The sequence below is a fragment of the Odocoileus virginianus genome, chromosome 8, assembly GCF_023699985.2.
Source record: "Odocoileus virginianus isolate 20LAN1187 ecotype Illinois chromosome 8, Ovbor_1.2, whole genome shotgun sequence".
In the NCBI taxonomy this organism is placed as follows: domain Eukaryota; kingdom Metazoa; phylum Chordata; class Mammalia; order Artiodactyla; family Cervidae; genus Odocoileus; species Odocoileus virginianus.
Window position 1 is genome coordinate 39,074,278 of NC_069681.1, and position 25,283 is coordinate 39,099,560.

Consider the following 25,283-nt stretch of genomic DNA (forward strand, 5'->3'; position numbering starts at 1 on the left):
TCAGGTGGAGAGGCTGGCAGTTCCCCCAGATGACCCGCACCCTCACCGTCTTAGGTAGCCAAGACGATAGAGTGGTTACAGTGCTTTTGCAGTGGGTTGGAGGAAGAGTAGGCCGAGGGTTCCGAGGGGCATGGGGGCTCCCTTGGGCTCAGCCAAGACTGAGGACCCCTCTGCCCTGTTGGCGGGACCCCGTGTCTGAGGTGAGGCTCAGTAAGTGACTTTGAACTCTGTGCTGACTGTCCTGGCTGGTAACCAGCCCTGTGATCTCGATCTTGGTCCAGATCCAGTCTGAGCCAGTTTCTTTATTCACCCAATTGAACATGTTAGCATTAGCCCTGCGGGTGGATGGAAAGGAGATACTAGATTCAGCCACCTTTGCTGCTTTCCTTGGGGACCTCGAGCCCAGCTACTATCTCTCCCAGGTTCCCTGGTTCTCTCCCTTCTACAGGACATTCTTTTATGCTCTCTATTGCTTAAGAGGCAACCACTTAGCATCTCAGGATTTTTCTATTAAGTGCTTTAGGCCTTTGGGCTTCTGCCCTGCTGTTCCTTTGGCTTGGAACATGATGAACCACTTGTCCTTCGGGTCTTGGTCCTCACCTGGCCTCCTTGGTGAGCTGTGTTCTTCACCTCGTCTAAACTGGCCGCCCCCACCCTCAGTCTCCCTGTTGTATTTTCTGTCTGGTTATTATCATTGTTCTTGACCTGTCTCTTCCCAAGTGTGAACTCTGTTAAAAAAAAAAAAAGACCCTATCTAAGGTCTAGAACCTAGGAAAGTGTCTTACTTTAATGGGTGAGGAAGATTAATTTGAATTAATGTTATAATTCTGGTTTCCCTATAGTCCTGTGGTGGAGATTCCTAGTGAAAAAAAGCTCGTGGGTTGCATCCTTTTTTATTAATAAAGGGGTCATGCGTATCCTATGGTTTGAGGACTACTAGGAAATTGAGGGAGAAAGGTCTCATCTGGTTATGCCTCTGTTGATGGTGCATTCAGCTCACCGGCTGGTTAGGGCTGGGAGACAGCATGGCCTGGAGCCAAGATGACACTTCAGTTCAGGCACGCCGTCGTGTTGACTCTTGGCGACCCCATGGACTGCAGCACACTGGGCCTCCCGTCCATCACCAGCTCCCGGAGTTGACTCAAACTCATGTCCATTGAGTCACAGGCCATCTGTAAAGAATCTCCTACAGAGCATTCTCCCTGCTGACAAAACCTCTTTCTGTTGTTTTCGGTTGCTTTTTTTCCCACCCCTGCAAGCTTTTGTGCTTATAGGAAACATCATTATTTTTTTTAAAGCAAATGGGAGAACGTACCAAAATTATTAAGGAGGCTGTTTTAGCCTGTCCTCAGATTCACTAGGGAGTTTACTCTCTCAACTTACTTCCAATCAAATAAGCCCTTTAATAATAGATCACATACAGAGAGGCTTTTCAAAAGATGTTTTTGTTCTTTCTGAATATGCAGTTAGCTATTCAAACTGAGGGTTGTTATGTTCATAATTGACCTAATGCTTCAAAGAAAGAACTGGTTTAGCTGGAATTTTCCTAAAGTCTCTCCAGTTGACTTTGTATTACCCAGATAGAAAGTGTATGATTTATAATTAGCCTTCCCCCTTTAATTCTGAGTAATAGGCAGAAAGGCTATTAGATTTTTACATTGGCATTAAATTTTGGACAGCTGTTCTCAATATTGTGTAAAGAATTCCACGTTGTCAGTCTGGAGCCTCTGCTAAGAGAGACGAGTTGCGTAGAAAACAGACGGACAGGATAGTCATAAAGAAGGACCGACCTGGTGCGGAAAGCCAGTGGGGGCACTGGGGTTTTTTCCATCACACCCTCTGCCTCAGGGCTGTTGAGCCTTGTCTGTTTTGTTTATGGAGCTTAAGCAATCTTGCAGTTATTAGCTAGTGGTTAATTACCAGAAATATGAACTCAAGTCACTGCTTTTTTTTTTTTAAACCGTTTGCATTTTCTCCTATTCATGTAGGATGGTGACATAGAAATTCAGTGAAAAGGTAGGCTCAACTACTTGATTAGTTATTCTGTTAACTTGGAGGAAAATCATAACCGTGTTATCAGCTGAGCTTCTTTTCAAATGTCATACCATTTGCCACAAAATATTTTGGATCATTGGGCAACGTTGGCCAGGGGCTGAAGTCTCTGTCAGTGATCCTGCCTTAAATATTAAAAATCAGTTGCAAAAAATATAAATAAATAAAAATTAGCTGCCATGCTGTATGGTTCAGTGGTAAAGGATCTGCCTGCTGATGTAGGAGATGTTAGAGATTCAGGTTTGATCCCTGGGTCAGGAAGATCCCGTGGAGAAGGAAATGGCAAACCACTCCAGTATTCTTGCCTAGAAATCCCATGAACAGAGGTGCCTGGTGGACTAGTCCATGGGGTCTCAGAGTAAGCCATGACTGAGTGAATTAGCAGGTCAAGTCATATAGAAGCATCATATCATATAGAAGCATCAAGTCATATAGAAGCATCTGATGGTCATGCCTGAGGAGAAAAAAGGTTGGGCAGAAATACGAAGAGCTGAAGTAGGTTGTTAAGAAAACCCTGGAACCAGTTGGAAGAGGCATTGGAGAGAACAAGAGGGTCCATGGTGCTGCACCAGAGTCCTCTACCCTCCCAGTGGAACACAAGGAAATGCACCAGATGCCACCTCAGTGAACCGGGTGCCTTTTATGTCAACCTACTGTTTTCAGTGACTTTCTCTGGGGAATTGGAGGCACAGTGAGAGTCTGATAGGTGGACCTGAAGAGTCGTGACCCCAGGGGAAGGGACCAGGAACAAAAAGCAGTAACAGAGGGTGTTATTCAGGACTTCATGCCTGAGCCAAGTTGACGGCTACAGAGAGTTTGCACAAGACAGAATTGCACCCTGAAATTCACTCCTGTGTTGAAGGGGGCCCTTGTTTGTCCCTTCTGAACCAATCATCAGAGAATGAGAATGTCTAAAAATTAGAACTATGCTCTGTGGAGACTTTGGGGGATAAAAGTTTGGAAATTTCGGGGAAGCTCCAAATAAGTGTTCTGAATAAATTGTTTTTGAAATAGAGACAATGAATTGGAATTGATGCATCTTCCTGATTTTATTTTTTAATGGCAAAGTATCCATTTTTCTTCTTTTTGGGGACATAAGATCAGTGGGTCACATATGAGGCATAGGTTTGTTTTTGTGTTAAGTATTTTGTGCAAGAATTTAGTTCTGCCCAGAATAGACTGCAATATGTATTAGGGGATTTGGGGAAATGAAAACAGTAAAGACAGCCTGTGGCCTTGTGAGGCTTGCACCCTCCACTGAAAGTAGAGGGGGTTGATTCAGATTTCTTATTCAGCTGAAATTTGTGGCAATTCCAACAGCAGTTGGCTGGAAGGTGCTTTCTTTTCCTGGCTATGGAAGGTTTTTCTTAAGTACACGAACAGTGTGAGATGTTGTCTCAGGTCCCTGATATTAAGCGATCTGTACCTCTTTGAGGTCATCCAATAATTTAGATTTCTCATGCATTCCAATTTGGGCTTCCTAGGTAGCTGAGTGAGTAGTAAAGCATCTCTGCCTGCAAATGCAGGAGGCGCAGGTTCAATTCCTGGGTCGGAAAGATCCCCTGGAGGAGGACATGGAAACCGACTCTAGTATTTTTGCCTGGAGAATCCCATGGACAGAGGAGTCTAGTGGTCTACATATAGTCCATGGGATCGCAAAGAGTTGGACCTGACTAAGTGACTGAGCGTGCGTGTACACACACCCATGAATGCCAATTCAGATGGATTTTTCTTAGACTTCGTGGGCCGAGGCTTGCGATGAGAGTTCTTGGGGGAAGCTGAGGGGAAGGGTTGGCGCTTCCTGAATTATTACCCAGGAGGTTTAATGGTGATTGTAGGCTGAGGGAATCCTCTTCCCTTCTTCTGGTTTCACGCAAAGCCATGTCGCGCTCTGTTCCCTGTTTCTCTTAGGCCTAATGTCTGTTGCGATAAATAGCAAAGGAACATGGTTAAGTAAGCTTCACCTTAAACCTCAAAGAAGTTCCAGTGCAAACTGGAGCTATCGTGGGAGTTATTGCCAAGTTCTCATCTGCTTCTTTCAAAATTTTGGACAAACAGGGTAATGTTTATATGCAGGTTTTATAAACCCCGGACTGCTAGGATGTCCATGGCTGAGGTGATGCAAATATTTGCCAAGGTTTTATACAGACAGACAGTCTGTTAACGATAGCTGTGGTCTCAGAGTAAACAACTTCCACATGGACTTCTGTGCAAGACTGGCATGGCTGGTGGGGCCTGTGTGTGAACCCAAGGCCCATGTGTGACCCCCTTGTCCTCTACTCCTTGGCCAGCTGTCGGTGTTCTGTGCTCTGGAGATCTCACTGTTGACAGCCCTGTCCTCTGACTCAGGGTGGCAGATACTGTTTTTAGTAGAACCCAGCCAACCGGTATCACGTTGCACATACTAAAGCAATCTGTCTGCAGCTGTCTCTGAACTCATTTGCTAGCTGCACTTTGAGACCAGAGTTAATCATAGGGCTGAGTTAAATTCTGTCATGGGTCAGGAGAGAAAGGGAGAAAGGCCAATTGGCTATTTCTGGTTGGGTCTTTTTTGGTACGTCTTCTACTGTCATCACTGACTGGACTGCCGTCTGAGGCATCAGAAAGGAGAACCTCTCTGGTGGGTGGCTCTGCAGACCAGTGGTATTGCCATCACCTGGAGCTTGGGCAAAATGTGTTCTCAGGTCCTGCCACAGGCTTAGTGAATCAGAAGCTGTATTTGACCAAGGTCTCCAGGTGATTCAAATCCATGGTGCCAGGCTCCTCTCGTCTTCTGCTTCATTGAAGCAGGTTCTGAGGGTGGAAGAGGAAAGCCTGGAGAAGGTGTGCTCATGGTTTTAAGGTCTGGGGCCTGTGTGTGAGTCACATGACCTTTTATCTCCCACATCACATGGTCTCACCTAGCTGCAGGGCGCCTGGGAAATAGAGTCAGACCATGTAACAGGAGTAAGAAAAGGATCAGACTCAGAAATGGGCAAAGCAGTGGATTAGGTGAGCTACCCTGTGGATGGAGTTCAGCTGTAAACATTATGCTCAGCTTTCTTTTTGTTACTCCTTTTATCTTTTTCTTAACTCATTATACTAAAAGATTTAAAAAAATATGCTCGTTGCTGACGAGAGGAAAATATTAATTTTATTTCTAAGCTCATATAACACTAATATTATTGTTGGATGACTCACTTTTATAGAGGAAATAACCCAACATCTACAACTGATCTAAGATGTGGATTTCCCCCTAGTCTTCCCTTCCCTGTCATGATGGAAAATTGCAAGCATATATAAAAAGCAGAGGGAGCAGCCATCTGAGTGTCAGCAAGTGGACCACCTCATGGTAAATCTTGATTCAACTAACTTCTGACTCACTTCCTGTCCTAAAAGTGAACTGTCCTTTTTTTTTTTTTTTTTTGTAAGTCTGATGAGTGAAGAATGCTGTTATGGGTTGCATTGTGTCCTGTAAAACTTATATGTTGAAACCCTAGTGCCCAGGACCTCAGAAAGTGAGTGTTACTTGGACATGGGGCCCTCAAAGAGGTGATTAAGTGAAAATTAAGATGTTAATGTGGGCGCTAATCCAGTATGACTGGTGTCCTTGTAAGAAGACAAATATTGGACACTAGTGATGAATACAGAGGAAAGGGGAGATGGCCCTCAGTAAACGAGGGGGAGAGACCTGAGGACACCAACTCTGCCAGCACCTTCATCTTGGACCTTTAGCCTCCAGAAATGTGAGCAGTTTCCATAATTTTAAGTCACATAGTCTGTGGCATTTTGTAGCACCTCTAGAAAACAAATGTAAATGGTATACGGAATACAAATGGTACACCTACTGTTGCTGTGTTTCTTTTCCTTGTTAAAGAAAGAGCTCTGTAACCTACTTTTCTTAATAAGTCTCTGTACACATTTGTTTTACAGGTCTTTGTAGGAAAGGGTCAATATGATTATATACACTCATACAGACCTGCTAAGTTATCACATTGTATATAATCTCACTTCACATTTTTTTTTTACTGTGTCATACAACAGGCACAGAATATTATAAAAATAAAGGCATAGCTCTAGAGAATTATTATTAACTTGATACCTTGTAAGTTAACCAGGTCATGAAAGAAGGTTCTGCCAGCTCTACTTCCTGCCCGTCAATATTCTATTCCAGTCACAAGCCCTTCCCTTTCCTCAAAAAGAAAAATCAGCTTCAAACGCTTCAGGGTCTATATTTCTTTTAACTTTTCATCAATGTACCCGTAGTGTATTTTTTTGTTTATTTCTTTTGAGTTGTAATTAGTCTGCCGACTCTGGGTTCACATTCTGCTTCTTTTTGGAATGCAGTATTAATACAGGCAGCACCTTTTGGTAACTAACGCAGATCCTATATTTTTAAAATAGCTCTAAAATACTCTAGCATGTTAACATATTTTAGCAATATATCTGTTTTGGGGCACTTGCAATTTGGCTGCTTTCTAAGGAAGTATTTCAAGTATAACCATCATATCTGGACTGATTCTTTAATTCTGAACCATATAACCCATTCATCCTGAAACTTCAGATGAAAATACATATCTCTGCCCCAGGTGTTGGTCTATGCACTGGGGAGAGAAAGTGCTGGCCTTCTCTCCCAAGCTTCAGAGCTTAGCTCTGTGGAATAATTTGTAAAAGTTTAATTTCTGAGGCAAAGGATACACTGGCTTTGTATTAATAGCTTTAATGAAACCTATCTGGGTGGTTTTAAAGGAAAATTGGATCAGTTTGAAATATGCCAATCTTGTAATGGGTCAATGTTAACTTTGGAGGGAAAATAAAATTGGGTCTGGCATGGTGCCTTCGAATTTTCTGATTCCCAGCAAGGCTGATGTTTCCCCAACACCGATTACTGTTGGGTTTCCTGAACAGGTTGACCGTTTCTCTCTCTGTCATGGCCCCTTGGGCTTCCCTGTTGTCTCAGTGGTAAAGGATCTGCCTGCCATTGCAGGAGGTGATCCCTGGGGATTCAGTCTCTGGGTCAGGAAGATTCCCCTGGAGAAGGAAATGTCAACCCACTCCAGTATTCTTGCCTGGGGAATCCCATGGACGGCGGAGCCTGGCGGGCTACAGTCCATGGGGTCATGAAGAGTCTGAGCGACTGAGTGACTCAGTAACAATGGCTCCTTACCAGTGAGGCAGGGCCCAGTTTGCTCCTCACAGGTTTGTCCCTGACTCAAGTCCTACCTTCTGCTTACTAGTGTGGCCCCCGGTGCTTGGGATTTGTCCGTCAAGAGCTTTTCTCATACCTGCTGCCAGTTACTGATATCCATTTCCACAGTTGTGGAGGCTTAGACCTCTTCCACTTCTGAGCTAGTGGTCAGTGGTGGCCGGACTGCTAGGCATGAGGGGTCACCAGTGATGGAGCCCTGTGCATCCCCTTTCAGTGGCTAGTCTGCTAGGCAGTATTTTGAATCCTTTGCCCATCCTTCCCTCAGGCGTCCGCCACAGGTAGATTCTAAGCTGAGGGAGAGATCTTTGACTTAACCCATTGTAAGCTTCCTCAGGCCAGGTACCTCAAAGCCCGAGTTTCTAGTTCAATCATTTAACTGACCTTGGCATCTTAGGCCTGTTTTCCTCTCTGGGGCTCTTGGACTGTACTAGGTTTTCCAAAGAGAGTTCTAGCTCCCATCTCCTATGATCATTTACCACTGCCCATGTTTCCTAGAAAGACAGTTCTCCGTGTGGTTCCTAACCAAATCTATGGGGAATGCTTGTTTAAAACGCAGATTCTTCCTCTCCACCCCAGATCTGGGGAGTCCGAACCCCAGTGAATGGGGTCTGTGTTTATTTTGAACAGCTTCTCAGGTGATTTCATTGTAGATTAAAGTGTGGGAAGTCTGTCCTAGAGCGTGTGGCCACCAGGCAAGAGGAGGGAGCTCTTAAAACATTCCTAGTCTCTTCCTTCTGTGTTGGCAGAAGTGTTCATAGTGACGGGAATAGGTCTAGGACTGCAGTTGTGTGTCAGCTGAGGGGAGGACAGGGAGGTTGTGGGAGAGAGAGGTGGTCAAAGCAGCTGGAGCCAGTTGGTGAGTGGACCGCTCGGCCAGCACGACCTCGTCTCGAGGTGTGAGCTGATAATGTGCGACCATAAACTCTAGGGAAGAGTCCCCCTTACACTGAAGTCTGGCCCCAACTCCCTGGAGCTGACCCAAGCCTCGCAGGTGAAGGGCATGGTCCTCCACAAGACTGCCCTCTCTTCAGAAACCAGCTCTCAGTTCCAAGGTCCCCAAGACCACCCTCAATTTTGACTAACTGGCTACACATTTAGGGGTTCCCACCACCCCCTCCTGTTCATTAATTCATCGAAACAACCAAACACTGTTTTGTTATGGCAAACGGATTCAAATTGGAAGGCTGAGGTTTGAGAGGGTCCCAGTCTCTGGGCTTCCTTGTCTCACCCCAGTGGAAACAGGTCATATCACCCTCCCAGCACATCAGTGTGTCATGATACTTGGAGTATGGCCAACCAGGAAATCGCCCCCAAGATTTGGAATCCAGAGTTTCTATTGGGGATTCATTATGTATGCATCATGAAATGGACCACTGGCTATGTGATTGATCTTGTCTTCAGATCCCCTCTATGAAAGTCAGACTGAAAGCGTGTGACTCACAAGCACAACCTTCTAATCCCACATTTGGTTTTCCTGGTACGTCGAGCCCCCATCTTGAGTCATCTGTTAGCATAACCTTTAGGGGCCCAGGCATGAGTCACCTTGTTAGCAAAAATCATCGGAGTTCACACTAATGTTAACTTGGGAAATTCCATGGATTTAGAGGAATGAGGACAAGTAGCAGTCACAATCTTTTTTTTTTTTCTTTTTAGCTTTATTGAGGTAAATTGACAAAATTATAAGATACTTGCTTTACAGTTTGTGTTGATATATGTATGCATTGTGGAAAGATTCCATCAAGTTAACTAATATTGATACATCCATCACCCCATGGTCACCTTTTTTGGGTAAAAACATGTTATTTCTACTTTCTTAGCAAATTTCAGTTGTACAATACAGTATTATCAACTGTATTCACCGTGTTTTATATTAGACTCTCAGACCTTATTCATCTTAGAACTTGAAAGTATGCATACTTTTACCAGCTTTCCCTTTTTATTCCCAGCCTCCCTCCAAGCCCCTGGCAACCACTTTTCTTTTGTTTCTTTAAGTTTGACTTTAAAAAAAATTCTACATGCAGTATTTGTCTTTCTCTGACTTACTTCACAAAGAAAACATAATGCCTTCTAGGCATCCATGTTGTCACAAATAACAGGATTCCTTTTTTTAAAGGCTGAATAATCCATTGTTTTTATGGGTGTTGGGGTGAGCATATGTATGTGTGTGTACATATGCATGCATACCTGTACATGTATATTAATATCACAATTTCTTTATCCATTCATTTGTCATTGGACATGTAAGTTGTTTCCTTACCTTGAGTGTTGTGGCTAATGCTGCAGTGAACATGGGAGTACAGGTATCTTTTTGAGATAAAGATTTCATTTCCTTTGGATGTTTACCCCAAAGTAGAATTGCTGGCCTGTATGGTAGTTTTATTTTTAACTTTTTGCGGAACCTGCATACTGTTTTTCATAGTGGCTGCACCAGTTTACATTCCCACCAACAGTGTATGAGTGTTCCCTTTTCTTTATATACTCTCTAACACTTATTTATCATCTTTTTGGTGACAGCCATTCTAACCGGTGTGAGGTGACATCTCAAAAGTGGTTTTGATTTGTATTTTCCTAATGATTGGTGACATTCAGCATCTTTTCATGGGTCTGTTGGCTATCTTTATACTTCCTTTGGAAAAATGTCTATTCAGATCCCTTGCCTAGTTTTTAATCAAGTTTTTTGTTTGTTTGATATAAGTGTAGCTATTTTGTTTCTGTTTGCATGAAGTATCTTTTTCCATTCTTACACTTTTAGGTTGTGTAAGCTGATGTGACTCTTACAGACAACATAAGGATGGGTCTTGTTTTTTTATCCATTCAGTTACTCTGTCTTTTGATTGGAGAATTTAGTCTATTTATATTTGTAGGAATTATTTATAGAGGTGGGCTTACTGTTGCTATTTTGTTAATTGCTTTCTGGTTGTTTATGCTTTGTACCTTATTCTCTTGACCTCTTTGTGATTTGATGCTTTTCTGTAGTATGCCTCTGACTGCATGCATAACTGGTTTACCTGTATTGGCTGTTTTAGGCCCAGGTTCCTGTGTTGTATTTAGTTGTCATATCTCTTTAGTATACTTCAATATGGACTAACTCCAGTCGTTCACGTCCTTGACAGTTTTGAAGAATATAGATCATTATGGTGTAGACTGTTCTTCAATTTGGGGTTGTCTGATATTTCTTCATAGCAGGAATAGTGAGAGAATACAGTACTCAGTAAATCTTAAGCACCTGCTATCCACTTGTCTCATTTCTGGATGGTAACTTTTGTCACTTGATTAAGATGGTGTTTGCCAAGTTTCTCTATGTATTGAGTAATTTATCAGCTGAAATACTGCCCTCTGCAGTGTCATTAGAATATAGTAATGTAGTTAATTTTTTTTTTTTTGGTCTATCCTACAAATCTGATATAATAGTATTGTCTTCAGTCATTGAAAAAGTAGAAAGTAAAAAATTGAAAAAGTAGAAAGTTGGACTTTTTACTCTTGTAAAACTATGTGTATTTGTTACTTCTCTACCTGTGTTTTTCCCCTCTTTCGTTAGCTGTTTGCATCATTACTAATAGTTCAATGAGCCATCTATTTCTTACATTTTGTTTTAATGAGAATGAACTTAATGTGTCTTTTGCTGGTGAGCAGAGTTGCTCATGGATATAGTTTTTTATACATTATTATATAGAACGTATATTACAGAGTTTTTAGTATATTACTGGCATGCTGATCTTCAGGAATTTAATTAAGAATTAATTTGAGGACTTCTGGTGGTCCAGCAGTTAAGAATCTGTCTGCCAGTGTCGGGGACATGGGCTTGATCCCTGGTCTGGGAAGATTCCATCTACATGCCATGGAGCAACGAGTCTCATGTGCCACAACTCTTGAGCCAGTGTTGCAACTACTGAAACCCATGTGCCTAGAGCCTGTGCTCTGCCACCAGAGAAGCCCAGGTACACAGTGAAAAGTAGCCCCCACTGGCCACAACTAGGGAGAGACCGTGTGTAGCAATGAAGACCCATTGCAACCAAATTAATGTTTAAAAAAAGAAATTAATTTGATGTAGAGTTACTATTTCAGTTTATATTATGTACGATAATAACATGATTTGAATTGCAGTGTTTTTTAATTGATTTGACATTCTAGGGTTAACTAGTAATAGGATGTTGAATTTTATTTTATTTTATTTATTTTTTTTAGGATGTTGAATTTTAAATTGATTGTTGATTGACCTGGGTTATCTCTATGGTAGTCTGGTAGAGCTCCAGAATTAGGATCAAGCAGAGGACAACCAAGATTAGTGGTACTAGAGGGGAGTAAAGCTTCAACATCAAGTTGAATATAATTTATTTCAGTGAAGCTACATGAATTAATGAAGTAATTGTATTGGTCACACCTACTTAATATTTCAAATTCAATGCCTAAGTATACTCTCCTTGCCTTCCACAGTCCATTGTCTACAAAATGGCTTAAAAGATTCCACAATTTCTATATATATGTGTTAGTATACTGTATTGGTGTTTTTCTTTCTGGCTTACTTCACTCTATATAATGGGCTCCAGTTTCATCCATCTCATTAAAACTGATTCAAATGTATTCTTTTTAATGGCTGAGTAATCCGTTGTGTATAGGTACCATAACTTCCTTATCCATTCATCTGCTGATGGGCATCTAGGTCGCTTCACCAGCCCAGGTTGGATGCATGAGACAAGTGCTCAGGGGTGGTGCACTGGGAAGACCCAGAGGGATGGGATGGGGAGGGAGGTGGGAGGGGGGATCAGGATGGGGAACACATGTAGATTCAGGGCTGATTCATGTCAATGTATGGCAAAAACCACTACAATATTGTAAAGTAATTGGCCTCCAACTAATAAAAATAAATGAAAAAAAAGATTCCACAGTTTCCTGTTACTTTTCCTTGTGACTCAGCTGGTAAAGAATCTGCCTGCAATGCAGGAAACCTGGGTTCGATCCCTGGGTTGGAAGATCCCCTGGAGAAGGGAAAGGCTACCCACTCCAGTATTCTGGCCTGGAGAATTCCATGGACTGTATAGTCCATGGGAACATGAGTCAGACACGACTGAGCGACTTTCACTTCACTTCACTTCAGGATAAGTCAGCATCTTTTTTCTTATTTAAATAATTCTTTCAGTATTCTAAGTTGTAGCTTGATCAGTAATACAGACACCACTTTAAGTACTGACAACAGAACACAGAGACTTAGTTAGTGAGGAATGCACAATAGCTTTCAGAAATTATAGGATACCACACCTAAGATTTCAGCTGCCCTGGCAATTAGGGAGCAATTTGAAGATTGGCTGAAGCTGGTAAAAAAACATCTGTCTGCGGTATAGGATACCTGGGTTCGATTCTTGGGTAGGGAAGATTTCCTGGAGAAGGGGATGGCAACCCAATCTAGTATTCTTTCCTGGGGAATCCCATAGACAGAGGAGTCTGGCAGGCCACAGCGCACAGGGTCACACAGAATCATATACAACTGAAGTGATTTAGCACGCACGCACAAAGAAAGGTCTTCCCTGGCAGTCCAGTGGTTAAGATTCTAAGCTTCAAATGCAGGGGGATGGGTTTGGTCTGGTCAGGGAACTAAGCTATCTCACATGCCATGCAGTGTGGTAAAAAAAAAAATAAACACCCACAGAACCTCACATTTGTAGTTGGTTGAAGCCACTTGTCAAAAGAGCAGTAACGACTTCACCTCCCTTCATCCTGTTATACTCCATGCAAATACTTTTTGTTGGTTTTATTTTTCTGGACAGCTTCTTTCCTTGTCCTCCCGTCTCCTTAGTGAATGCCAAGTGATTCTTCTGGACTCGACTCAAGCTTTGTTCTCCTGGAAATACTCCCTAACCTCCCTCTAGCAAATGGTTCCCAGACCTGGCTGATGACTGCAACTGTCTAATGGGGTCTTTAAGAAGACCACCCATTGGGTTCCTTCTTGGCTCACTCTGATTCATTCATTTGGGATGGGGCTCTGGATACCTGTTGGTCTTTATTTAAAAATAACCCAATCTGAGCTTGCAATTTTGACTTCACTGTGGTTGGGACTGTTGGTATAAATACCAGAAAGAAGTGTGTCAAAGCACATTCTATGGCAGGGTCTCAAACTTGAGCTGGCATCAGCATCACCTGGAAGGCTTGGTATAGTATAGATGGCTGAGCCTTACTCATTGTAGGTCAGGGTTGGGACTGAGAATTTGTTTTTCTAATGAGTTACAGGATGCTAATCTTGCTATACTGGAGACCACAGTTTGAGAACCTGTTCTGTACAGAAGATGTGTAAGCTGGGGGATTGATCCTTTTATCCCTATCACAAAAGCCAAGAAGCAGATCCTGTGTGCATAGCTCAAAACCTCACTCACCACTTCATATCTTGGTGATATGTTAACCTTGATCCCTTGTTCCCCAGCCTTTGCTGCTGGAGGACAATTGAAAGTGTTAGTTGCTCAGTCGTGTCCAACTCTTTGCAACCCTGTGGACTGTAGCCCACCAGGCTCCTCTCTCCATAGAAGTTTCCAGGCAGGAATACTGGAGTGGGTTGCCATTTCCTTCTCCAGGGGATCTTCCCTACCCAGGGATCAAACTCCGGTCTCCTTCATTGCAGGCTGATTCTTTATCATCTGAGCCACCACTTAATAGTGATGTGTCTATATCATAATCCTTGATTTGTTGGCTAAGGGCCTCCTGCCAATATCCTGTGGCTACTGTCTATGCTACTTTCTGGGGCCAACCTTTGAAGAAAAGTTCTATACCTTTTCCAAAAAGACAGGCTAGGGCAGTTGTTCTGATCCAGGAGATTTTGATACCCAGGCATTTGTCGCTGTAGGTTGTCACAGTTTGGGGTGAGGAGATACTAATGGCCTCTGGAGGAAATAGTCCTGGGATAGTGCTCACCCTCCTACAAAGGACAGAAGCGCCTCCCACAACAAAGAACCATGCAGCCTGAGATGTCAGCATTGCTGAGCTGGAGAACTCCTGCCTTAGAGGAAACGGGTCTAGTGAGGTGGTTGGTTTAGCTGCTAAGTTGTCTTTGGCTCTTGTGACCTTACAGACTACTGTAGCCCACCAGGCTCCTGTGTCCATGGGATTCGCCAAGCAAGAACACTGGAGTGGGTCGCCATTTCCTCCTCCAGGGGATCTTCCTGACACAGGGATTGAACCAGGGTCTCCTGCATTGCTATTGGATTCTTTACCCCCTGAGCCACCAAGGTCTTACTGTGAGATCTTTCTGCGTGCCTCTCATCTGTCCCTCACTCCAGCCCCTGCTCTTGGACTCGCTGACCCAGGTTTCCCTATTTCTGTAGCCCCCCCCCGGCCGCCTCACCAGCCCTGCCCAGGCTGGGCCACAAAAGCCTCCAGTAATCAGGGCTGGCAGAAGCTTCAGAGAACATTAACCAGTGGTTAATAATTCGCCACAGCTAAAAGTGCTTTAAAATGCATAATTTGTTCAACAATAAATGACTTACTTGAGTGGGTTGAGGGCACTTGAATGATTAACTGGCCTCAGCAGACCTACACATTCCCCTCTCATCAAGAGATGTAGAGAGCATGTGTGAGTGCTCTTCGCTGCTGTCTCTCCACCAGAGGGTCATCCATTCACTCTGCCGAGTTCTGAGTGACTCACTTGGTGCCAGGCCCAGTGAATTGCCAGGGATCAACTGGGTCCTGCCCTCATGGAGCTCTTATTCCAGGAGAGGAGAGGGACAAAATAAACAGGTGCATTATTTTTTTTTCTCTCAACAAATAGATTTTGGTAAATAAATGGGTAAAAAGAAAGCTGGAAGAAGGAAATAGAAAAGCTGGATCTGCTTCTGTAGACAAGGCAGTCCAGGCCTTTCTGTGGAGGCAGCAATTGGCTTGAGACCTGGGAGAGAAAAGGTGTTAAGTAATCATGGGGAAAATGAGCAAAGAAAGTCTATTCCCAGGAAAGGGCACAGCGGTCAGGAGCCAGGCGGGCTCTTGGAAACACAACAGGTCAGCGTGACTGGAACACTGCATGAAGAGACCGGACACTGAGCGAAGTGGGGTGGTGAAAACCTGTAAAGGTCATAGCATGTCTTTGCTAATTTTTCCTTTCATTCAATATTGATTTTCTTTTTTTATTTATTTTTAAATTATTTTTAAAAATTAATTTATTTTAATTGGAGGCCAATTACTTTACAGTGCTGTAGTGGTTTTGCCACACATTGACATGAATCAGCCATGGGTGTACATGTGTCCCCATCCTGACCCCTTCCCACCTCCCTCCCCGTCCCATCCCTCAGGGTCATCCCAGTGCACGGCCCCGAGCGCCCTGTCTAATTTTCTTTTTTTAAAATGCTCCACAAGTTACTGTAATTTCTGGGAAGATGTGCCAATGTTTCTGGGGCTTTGTGTACTCCTGGGCATCTGTGAACCCTCCTGAGACTTTATAACATAAGTACTTGGCTTCTTTTACATGTCACTTCCTTCTCACTCTGTGGGAAACAGCTGACCTGGACTGGCCGCCAAGTGTGAGCTGGGGAGGGACGAAAGCCCTCAGAGGAGGTTTTTACCAAGCTGCTCGGCTCAGTGTTCACCGAGCTTCTCTGTGTCCCAGGGGCAGTGCTGGTCACGGAGTATGTGAAATGTTTGTGAGGCTATCTGCTCTCAGGGAGCCCCAGTCTGTTGTGGAGATGGTTGCCCTAAGGGCGTCGTGTGCGCAGTGGACAGCCGTCTACACCACTGTTGTTCAGACATAACGTTGCAACCCATTAGTGCAGCCGGAAATTAATCAATTTCAACTGGTATTTCTTTCTTTTTAAAAACAATTTTAAAAATGTGTGGTAAAATATACCACATGATATGTACCACTGTAACCATTTTCAAGTGTACCCTTGAGTGGCAGCAGTGATGTTTCATTCCTGTGCCATCAGCATCCACAGGGTTCTTTTCATTGGTAATGTGCCTGTTACTGCGACTCCCCATTCCCCTCCCCAATCCCCTGCTGGTCACCATCCTGCTGTCCCTCTCATTTTGATTCTTTTGAGTACGGCATATACGTTGAATCCTATGGTGTTCTCAGGCTTATTTCACTTAGCATGGTATCTTCAAGTTTCGTCTGTTGTAGCCTGTGTCAGAATTTCCTATTTTCAGGGCTCAGGAATATCCCAGTGTGGGCTTCCTTGGCGGTTCAGTAGTAAAGAATGCACACCTGCCAATGCAAGCGACCCAGGTTCGATCCCTGGGTCAGTAAGATCCCTTGGAGAAGGAAATGTCAACCCACTCCAGTATTCTTGCCTGGGAAATCCCATGGACAGAGGAGCCTGGCAGGCTACAGCCTATGGGGGTAGCAAAGTAGTCGGATGCGACTTGGCTACTAAACAACAAAACAATACTCTAATGTATGTGTGTGTACACATTTTGGTACTTTCATTCATCATTGTTCTCTTGGGTTACTTTCACCTTTTGGATACTGTGAGTAATGCTTCTGTCATTATAATGGTATACCACCTGGCATTTCTTTTGTAATGAAGTAGGGTAGAATAGAAAATATGAGGGGAAATGAGCCCATAGCATGGGCAGACCCAGAGCACTGATGAAGCCCGAGGTGCAGCCTTTGTGAGCTCTATGAGCCTACGTTAAGCTAAATGCTGCTGCTGCTGCTGCAGTCTGACTTTTTGTGACCCCATAGACAGCAGCCTACCAGGCTCCGCTGTCCCTGGGATTCTCCAGGCAAGAACGATGGAGTGGGTTGCCATTTCTTCTTCAGTGCATGAAAGTGAAAAGTGAAAGTGAAGTTGCTCAATCATGTCCGACTCGGCATCCCCATGGACTGCAGCCCACCAGGCTCCTCCGTCCATGGGATTTTCCAGGCAAGAGTACTGGAGGTGGGTTGCCATTGCCTTCTCTGAAGCTAAATGCACCAGTGTTTATTTCCCACAGACTGATACACTTTGAGCAATCTGTGAAGGCATCAGGATGACTCTCAGTTCTGTAGCCTTGAGTTAGGTGGGTTCTTTTAACTAAGAAAATGTGACTTCATGTTCATGTATTTTTAATTCGGCTTCTGGAATGGTTTTTTGACCTAAGTAGTTTCTTTCCTATGCTTTGTGGTTTCTCAAATCCCAATGAAGAGCCATCAAAGGCTTCTTGGGTAGGCAGTCATACTCCCTACTGTCAGCGGGGATACCTGGAACTTGGAACCAAAGCTCTGTCATTCCTCATGGGCGGAGAAGTTGAATAGATTGGAAGGAAGCATTTGATTGGAACAGGCACTGACAGCCTGATATTCAGAGGCGAGTCAGCACCTGGCACTCAGGGGCTCAGAGGGACTTTGGTGATGACGGAGTCCTGTATCTAGTGGTGGCCTTTCGTGCTGCGCTAAGTAGATAAGGTTGATCACCTGCTGGATGTGAGGTCCCTTACTTGTTAGCTCCAACCAGCACTGTTTTAATCCCTTCAAAGCCTTGGGAGGTGGCCAGCGTGAGTAATATTTTACTCGTGATTCTTTGTTTTATTCTCAGTGTTAACTGTGTCCAAATGTGTCAAAATAATTTTTTTTTTGAGAAGGGGATCAGGGTAGTTACCCATGCATGATAGTTGTAGATTGTCGGTGTTGGTTGTAGTGTGGGAAAAAGTGTTGGGAAGGTGTGTGGTGATAAGACAAAGGACACTATGAAGACGCAAAAGGCATGGATTAGCTGGTGGTGAGAAAAGGGAGACAAGAATGCCAGGGATGAAACAGAAAAGGCCTGGAAACTGTGAAGCAGGAAAGTTTTGCCAGCTGCACGGGCTGGGAGGGCCCTGGTGGGCCCCAGGGCAGAGGGTGTGCAGGGAGCTGGAGAACCTTGGGGAGGGAGGGGGACACAGCCTGCACTACCACTTAGCTTAGCATAAGGATGAGAAAATGGATTCCGAGCAAGTTTTAGGAAATGAGGAAAGTTAAAGAAAGTTAAAGAGCCTCTTGATGAAAGTGAAAGGAGCGTGAAAAAGTTGGCTTACAGCTCAACATTCAGAAAACTAAGATCATGGCATCTGGTCCCATCATTTCATGGCAAATAGATGGGGAAACAGTGAGAGACTTTATTTTTTGGGGCTCCAAAATTGCTGCAGATGGTGACTGCAGCCATGAAATTAAAAGACTGTTACTCCTTGGGAGAAAAGTTATGACCAACCTAGACAGTATATTAAAGAGCAGAGACATTACTTGGTCAACAAAGGTCCATCTAGTCAAGGTATGGTTTTTCCAGTGGTCATGTATGGATGTGAGAGTTGGACAATAAAGAAAGCTGAGTGCCAAAGAATTGATGCTTTTGAAGTGTGGTGTTGGAGAAGACTCTTGAGAGTCCCTTGGACTGCAAGGAGATCCAACCAGTCCATCCTAAAGGAGATCAGTCCTGGGTGTTCATTGGAAGGACTGATGTTGAAGTTGAAACTCCCATACTCTGGCCACCTGCTGTGAAGAACTGACTCATTTGAAAAAACTCTGATACTGGGAAAGAGTGAGGGTGGGAGGAGAAGGGGACTGATACTGGGAAAGAGTGAGGGTGGGAGGAGAAGGGGACGACAGAGGGTGAGATGGTTGAATGGCATTGCTGACTCAATGGACATGAGTTTGAATAAACTCTGGGTATTGGTGATGGACAGGGAGGCCTGGCGTGCTGCGGTCCATGGGGTCGCAAAGAGTCAGACACGACTGAGTGACTGAATTGAACTGAACTGAAAGAACAAAGGAAAGAAGGTTCTGGCTTGAGCTTTGCCACTGAAGTATGGCTAATTGGATTTGGCCGAGGGCCACTTGGGGAAAGCCAGGGTGGTGACCCGTTTTGAAGATGGCTCCCCAGCAGCGTGGGTGTTCTGATGTCATTCTGGATGGGTTCCAATGTTGTCTGTGCCAGGCGCCGTGGCACGTGAGGCTCATGGAGAGGCCCTGCAGTGTGTGAGTAGTCATTTCCCTGAAGGAGGTGTGCCCTCTGAGACAGTGAGGAGATGCTGCTGGGTGGAGATGCTGGCGGGAGGGGAGGAATGGGTGTTCTGCGGGGGAGGACCACTCTTGGAGGAACTGGCTTGGAGGGAGGGCTTACTTGGCAGTGACAAACAATTGACAAATTGGAGTCAGTGCGAATTGACTCGGGTCTCCCTGTCTAGCTCTTTTGTTGAGGTGGGGACACATACTTTAGCATCCTGTCAGTCAGCATGCCATGTGATGGAAGTGAAAATCTTCATCCCTTGATGGTACCCAGAGGGCTTGGCTTGGCTTTCTGATATTTGGGGCAGTGAAGAGCTTGGTGAGGGTCCTTAAATCAAGAACCATGGGGAAAGAAATCTGCCTAGTTGAGCACCATCATCTGTTTTTTGCTGGGGCTTACATGGGAATTACTCAAGAGCGTTGCCACTGTTCTTTGTCTGACCGGACTTGGTTGTGTTCAGAGCATCACTGACCGTTTCAGTTGATCCCTCAGCAGCCCAGGTGAGTGTTGTTATCTCCAGGTGTTATCCGCATTTGCTGCAGGCCAGTGTGGAGAAGTTCTGTGGCTAGTTGAAGCTCCTGCAACCAGAACATGGCACATTAAAAAAAATGTGATAAATGCATGCAAGATAAAATTTTGCCACCTTGACCATTTTTAAAGCATACGGTTCAGTAGTGTGAAATACACTCACATTGTTGTACAGTCAGTTTCCAGAGCTCTCTTCATCCTACATTCGTGTGTAATTAAACAATAACTATCCACTCCCATGCTGCCCCTGGCAGGCATCGGGCCACTTGGTTTCTCCCTGAATTTAAGTACTTCCTGTAAGTGGAGTCCTGCAGTATTTGTCTTTTGTGACCACACTATTTTACACTCCCACCAGCAGTGTGCACGGGTTCCAGTTTCTCCACATCCTTCCCAACACTTATTATTTCTTCCACTCTCCTCTCCCCCTTCCCTCCTTTCCTTCTTCTAATAGCCATCCTAATTTATGCGAGGTCACATCTTATTGTAGTTTTCATTTGCATTTCCCTGACAATTAGTGATGTTGAGACACTTACCCCAGGCAAGCAGTTTTAAAGAGGGCCTTTCAGGGAATGCTAATTCCCTGAGCATTTTCTGTAGGGAAGGCTGCTGCAGCTGCTGCTGGTAAGTCGTTTCAGTCATGTCCGACTCTGTGCCCATAGACGGCAGCCCACCAGGCTCCCCTGTCCCAGGGATTCTGCAGGCAAGAACACTGGAGTGGATTGCAATTTCCTTCTCCAAGGCATGAAAGTGAAAAGTGAAAGTGAAGTCGCTCAGTCTTCGAGACCCCATGGACTGCAGCCTACCAGGCTCCTCCATCCATGGGATTTTCCAGACAAGGAGTACTGGAGTGGGGTGCCGTCACCTTCTCCGTGTAGGTAGGAGACTGTAGGATAAAGGGCCAAGCATGTTTCAAACTTGTATAGTGGTGATGCTCACAGATCTGTACTTTTGTTTTGGAAGGAAATTGAGACCTAGAGATATTAAGGGTTATGGAGATGCTGAACTGGAGGGGATGAAGTGGAGTGAGGCCATAGTTGAGACCTGGGGTCTTCAGGACCACTGCTGAGACTGGAATCCTGGACTGGGGTTCTTTAGAGATGCCAGGAGGCCAGGGTGAGCAAAATCTGAAGCTCAGTCTCTCTTATGGCTTCTGTGATAATCCAAAGATTCAACAAAGAATTCTTGAGCATCTCTTTACCTGTATTATGCTAGGAATAACGCAATAAATAAGAGAAATGTGGTCTCTGCTTTCATGAGTGATTATCGTCTGGCTTTGGAAATTTCCTTACCCTGGCAAAATCAGTAGATGATATTCATCTTTGGGCTGTCTTTGCATATTAATCATTATCATTTAAATGACACATAATTGGTTTGAATAAGGTTTTTTAGTCTTTTGTACAGTTACTGTTTTTTCCATCCATAACTTGTAGAGGGATAATTTGAGACTATGTAAATATCATTATTCACATTAAACCTTCACACTAGTTTTAACTTCCATTGATCATTTTCTGACTCTTTCTGATCATTTTCTGACTTCTATTGTTCCCTCTATATTTGTTTCTGTTCTAGAATGCAGACTTTCCCTTCTCCTATTTATGAAGCAGTCATGGATTTTTTTCATTATTTAATGGGTTATCACTCATTGACACTTAATATCCCAGCATCCCAGATTTGGCTAGCAAGAGTACCTCAGGCTGGCTTCTTTGTCCTTTTGACACATCCTTATGATTCCTTGAGCTGTTTATCTTATGAGGCAAGTTGTCCCAAGCTTATCTTATACTTATATATACTTATCTTATAGATATACTTATCTTATACTTATACTTATCTTATACTATGCCTGTTGGTCTCAGCCTATCATTCGTGATGCTGCTGCTGGGAATGCCTGGGGCTCTGCTCACCTGGGCCCTTTCTCATTACAGCAGCCCCCACAGACACTTTCCCCATCGGAGCCCATACTGTGGCTGGACTGGTCCTTCTGTTCTTGATTATGACCATCAGGGAACTTTGAGATGGCAAAGTTTATTATCCACATGTCCTGGAGAGTACAAGGCATGCCTGGGGCCACACAGCAAGGTCCTAGGGAGAGAGCGAGATGGGTCATGAGCGAACCTGGACCTGTGCTTCTGCCTTGTTGGAGTCAGTGGCTGGGTGCTTGGGGTTTCCTGTCACTATCTGTTGGTAATTAAAGACATGAGTGAGAATTAAAGTACAGGAAGGGAGAAATAAGCAGTCTGTTATCAGAAATAAGGTGGTCTGTTAGCAGGTCAATCAGAGCTTTCTGAAAAAGGGAACTTCAGGAGTGCGGTGGCCTGGCTCCTTATCTAGCTGTATAGTGGCCTGTGTTTATTCCAGTTGAAGTCTCCAAAGTGGGTGTCTCCAAAGCATAATGTCAGGTGCTTGCATTATGATAAAAAAAAGCTAATTGTCAGCTGCTAATACATATTGTCAGCTAATATTTTAGTAGTTCCCTGGTGGCTCAGTGGTAAAGAATCCGCCTGCCAATGCAAGAGACTCGGGTTTGATCCCTGGGTTGGGAAGATCTGGAGAAGGGAATGGCAACCCACTCCAAGTATTCTTACCTGGAGAATCCCATGGACAGAGGAGCCTGGTGGACTAAAGTCTATGGGGTCACAAAGATTCAGACACAACTGAGCGACTGACAGTACATATTGCAGCAACATTGGAATCAGCCATTGCTTCAGGAAACCCTGGTTCCTCTTAGAAACAATATTAAAAATCAAAAGCCTGGGTGAAGGGGACCAAGAGGCCCAAACTTGAGGTGTAAATAAGTCATGGAGACGTCCAGCATGGTGACTGTTGTTGCTAATAATATGTCAGATATTTGAAAGTTACTGAGAGTTGTCCTTAGAAATTCTTATCAGAAAAGAACAAATTGTAATTATGTATGTTAAAAAACAAAAACACCAAGATCTGGGGGCTTGAATGGTATTTGGTACCAATGTGTTCTTGCTTCCAGGGTCTCTCACCATGTAGAGTTAGGGACTATGTGTATATGTGTCTGTGTTTTTCCCCATATTTCTATATATTTAAATTTCTAAATATTTAAAAGTGAAAGCGTTAGTCTCTCAGTTGGGTCCGACTTTTTGTGACCCTCCCCCGCCCTGGTCTGCAGTCCATCAGACTCCTCTGTCCATAGAATTCTCCAGGCAAGAATACTGGAGTGGGGATTCTTTCAGGATTTCCTTCTCCAGGTTATCTTCCCGACCCAGGGATCAAACCTGGGTCTTCCACATTGCAGGTGGGTTCTGAGCCACCTGGGGACCTATTTCTGTAGACCTCTTTTTAAAAACAAACAAACAACAAAGCCTTGCAGAGTGGGATTCTGAGTAGACAAAGATGTGTAGTTTGGATATATGTCATTCTCCGTTTCTCTTAATTTTTAACAGGTGGCTAAACCCCTTGTTTAAAATCGGTCACAAACGGAGATTAGAAGAAGATGACATGTACTCGGTGCTTCCAGAAGATCGCTCCCAGCACCTTGGAGAAGAGCTGCAAGGGTGAGCACGGGCAGCAGGGAGAAGGGGAGGAAGAGGGAATTTCCACGTGCGGCTGAAGGTGGGGGCTGTGGGGTGGGGCGCTTTGCCTTCCTCTGGGTCCTTCTCCTGACACTGCACGCACGCTCACCCCCTCAGGCTGACCCTGGGCTTAGCCCACTTTGGAGGGCTGACCCTGACCCCTGTGCGTTTGTGGGCATGGAGGGAGCCCGCAGTCATGGCCCTGCAGGCCGATCTCTGTCCCTGGAGGTGGGGCCCCTGGAGAAGGACGTCTGCCCTCTTGAGCTGCTCATGGTGCTGAGAATCCAGCAAAACTTGGCAGGAACTTGTTTCCCAAGACTGGGGCTCTCCCTTCAAGGTCTGTTTTTCTGGTGCTGCAGTCTGTACTGCTCATCTTTCATGAGCCCTGTGAGCAATTTGCCAGCATCTGTGGGGCAGCCACAGAGTGCCCTGTGGTAAAGGCTCATCTTCCACTCCCCCCTCCCCTGTTTTCCCTTTGGTGGACACCTGTTCTTTATTGTGTTTCTCATTGCAGATACTGGGATCAAGAGGTTTTGAGAGCTGAGAAAGATGCACGGAAGCCTTCTTTAACAAAAGCAATCATCAAGTGTTACTGGAAATCCTATGTAGTTTTGGGAATTTTTACATTAATTGAGGTAAAAGCTTTTCAGTGGATTGCTTTTCAGTGTATGTGGTTCAGTACTGAGATGGATGAGACCTGCGGGGAGAGAGGTCAGAGGATAAAATGTGTTTATGAAAACTTGTCTGTGATGTAGCTCAGTGGTTGATGTATCTTTAGAATAGACAGATACTTATAGTACTGGACCTCCGGGGATTACTCTTTTCCTTTCAACTGATTAAAACATAGTGTTATGGAAGGATGACACTGAAAAGAAGAATTTTATGCCATGTTAAGAGTGTTCTTGATGTTCAGTATGAATGCTAAGAGTGGTCCTTGATCAAAAGAAGATCCTGCAACCTCAAGGAGTATGTGCCCTGTGGTTTTGAGGAAGTAAACTTGGATCCAAGCCCAGGATACATGTGTGTGTGCTCAGTCGCTAAGTCATGTCTGACTCTTTGGGAAACCTTGGCCTAGTAGTCCGCCAGGCTCTTCTGTCCATGGAAATTTCCAGGCAAAAATACTAGAGTGAGTTGCCATTTCCTTCTCCAGACGATCTTCCTGACCCAGAGGTTGAACCCACATCTCCTGCATTACAGGCAGATTCTTTACCACTGAGCCACTTGGGAAGCCTTGAGCCTAGAAGACATTTTACAGGCACTCAGCAAATGATTATTAACTTTCCCAGGTCACATCTGATAAATGGTTTCTTAAGAAGGGATTGTCACCTCTCCCCTTCCTATGGAACAGAACCTGGGGCCCTGCATCTGGGCGGGAGCTGCCAGAGCTCCCAAAAGCACACCCTTCCCTGGGCTGCCCCGTCCCCATGGGCCAGGTTACCCAGGTCAGAGCCCTCCTGTGGGGAGGAGCTCCGGCTTCACCCTAAATTCTGTGCACCCTCCATGCTGGTTTCTGTCCCTGACTGGAGCTGGCCTGCTGGTTGAAGGGGGATCCTGGGAGCCTGGCATTGGCAGAGGGTGGAGGAGGGGATGTGCAGGGCAAACCAGAGACAGAAAGCTGTGAGGTCAGTGACCTCCGTGACCCTGAAGATCCTGGGTCAAGATCCCCCAGAGGACAGTCCCCCTGGGGACACAGTGCCGGCAGCCCCCTGTTCTGGCTGAGCCTGCTGGAGGTCTGCTGCAGACCCCCCTGGGTGGCTCGTGCTCTCCGTGGTCCCTTAGTGCTGCCTTAGGGACACGGGCGGCCTGTGAGTGTGTGAGAGCAGGAGGGATGGAAGATGCAGTTGCTGTGAAAGGGGGGTTTTAGGTGGAGAAGGTGATGAGTTGTCCTCAGTCGATTGTGTTGGGGTGAGGTGGGTGGGCCGGGTGGCAGGTGGGCGGCATGGCTCTTGTTTAAAGGCTGTGTTGCACTGCGGGCAGTGGGCAGCTGGGTAGGTGAAGCCCACCCCACACAACTGGAGAGACAGGGAATCTGTCAGCTCCCAG

At 44.8% G+C, this 25,283-nt stretch overlaps 1 protein-coding gene across 3 annotated transcripts in view; it reads left to right on the forward strand.

The window, feature by feature from the left end:
- The window catches only part of ABCC4 (ATP binding cassette subfamily C member 4 (PEL blood group)), a 187,061-nt gene that overhangs the window by 15,114 nt on the left and 146,664 nt on the right, over positions 1 to 25,283 (forward strand). For all 3 annotated transcript variants that reach the window (XM_070471514.1, XM_070471515.1, XM_070471516.1), the window contains exons 2-3: positions 23,112 to 23,222; positions 23,755 to 23,875. In XM_070471514.1, coding sequence (XP_070327615.1) covers positions 23,112 to 23,222; positions 23,755 to 23,875 — 232 coding nt within the window. The remainder of the gene's footprint in view (positions 1 to 23,111; positions 23,223 to 23,754; positions 23,876 to 25,283) is intronic.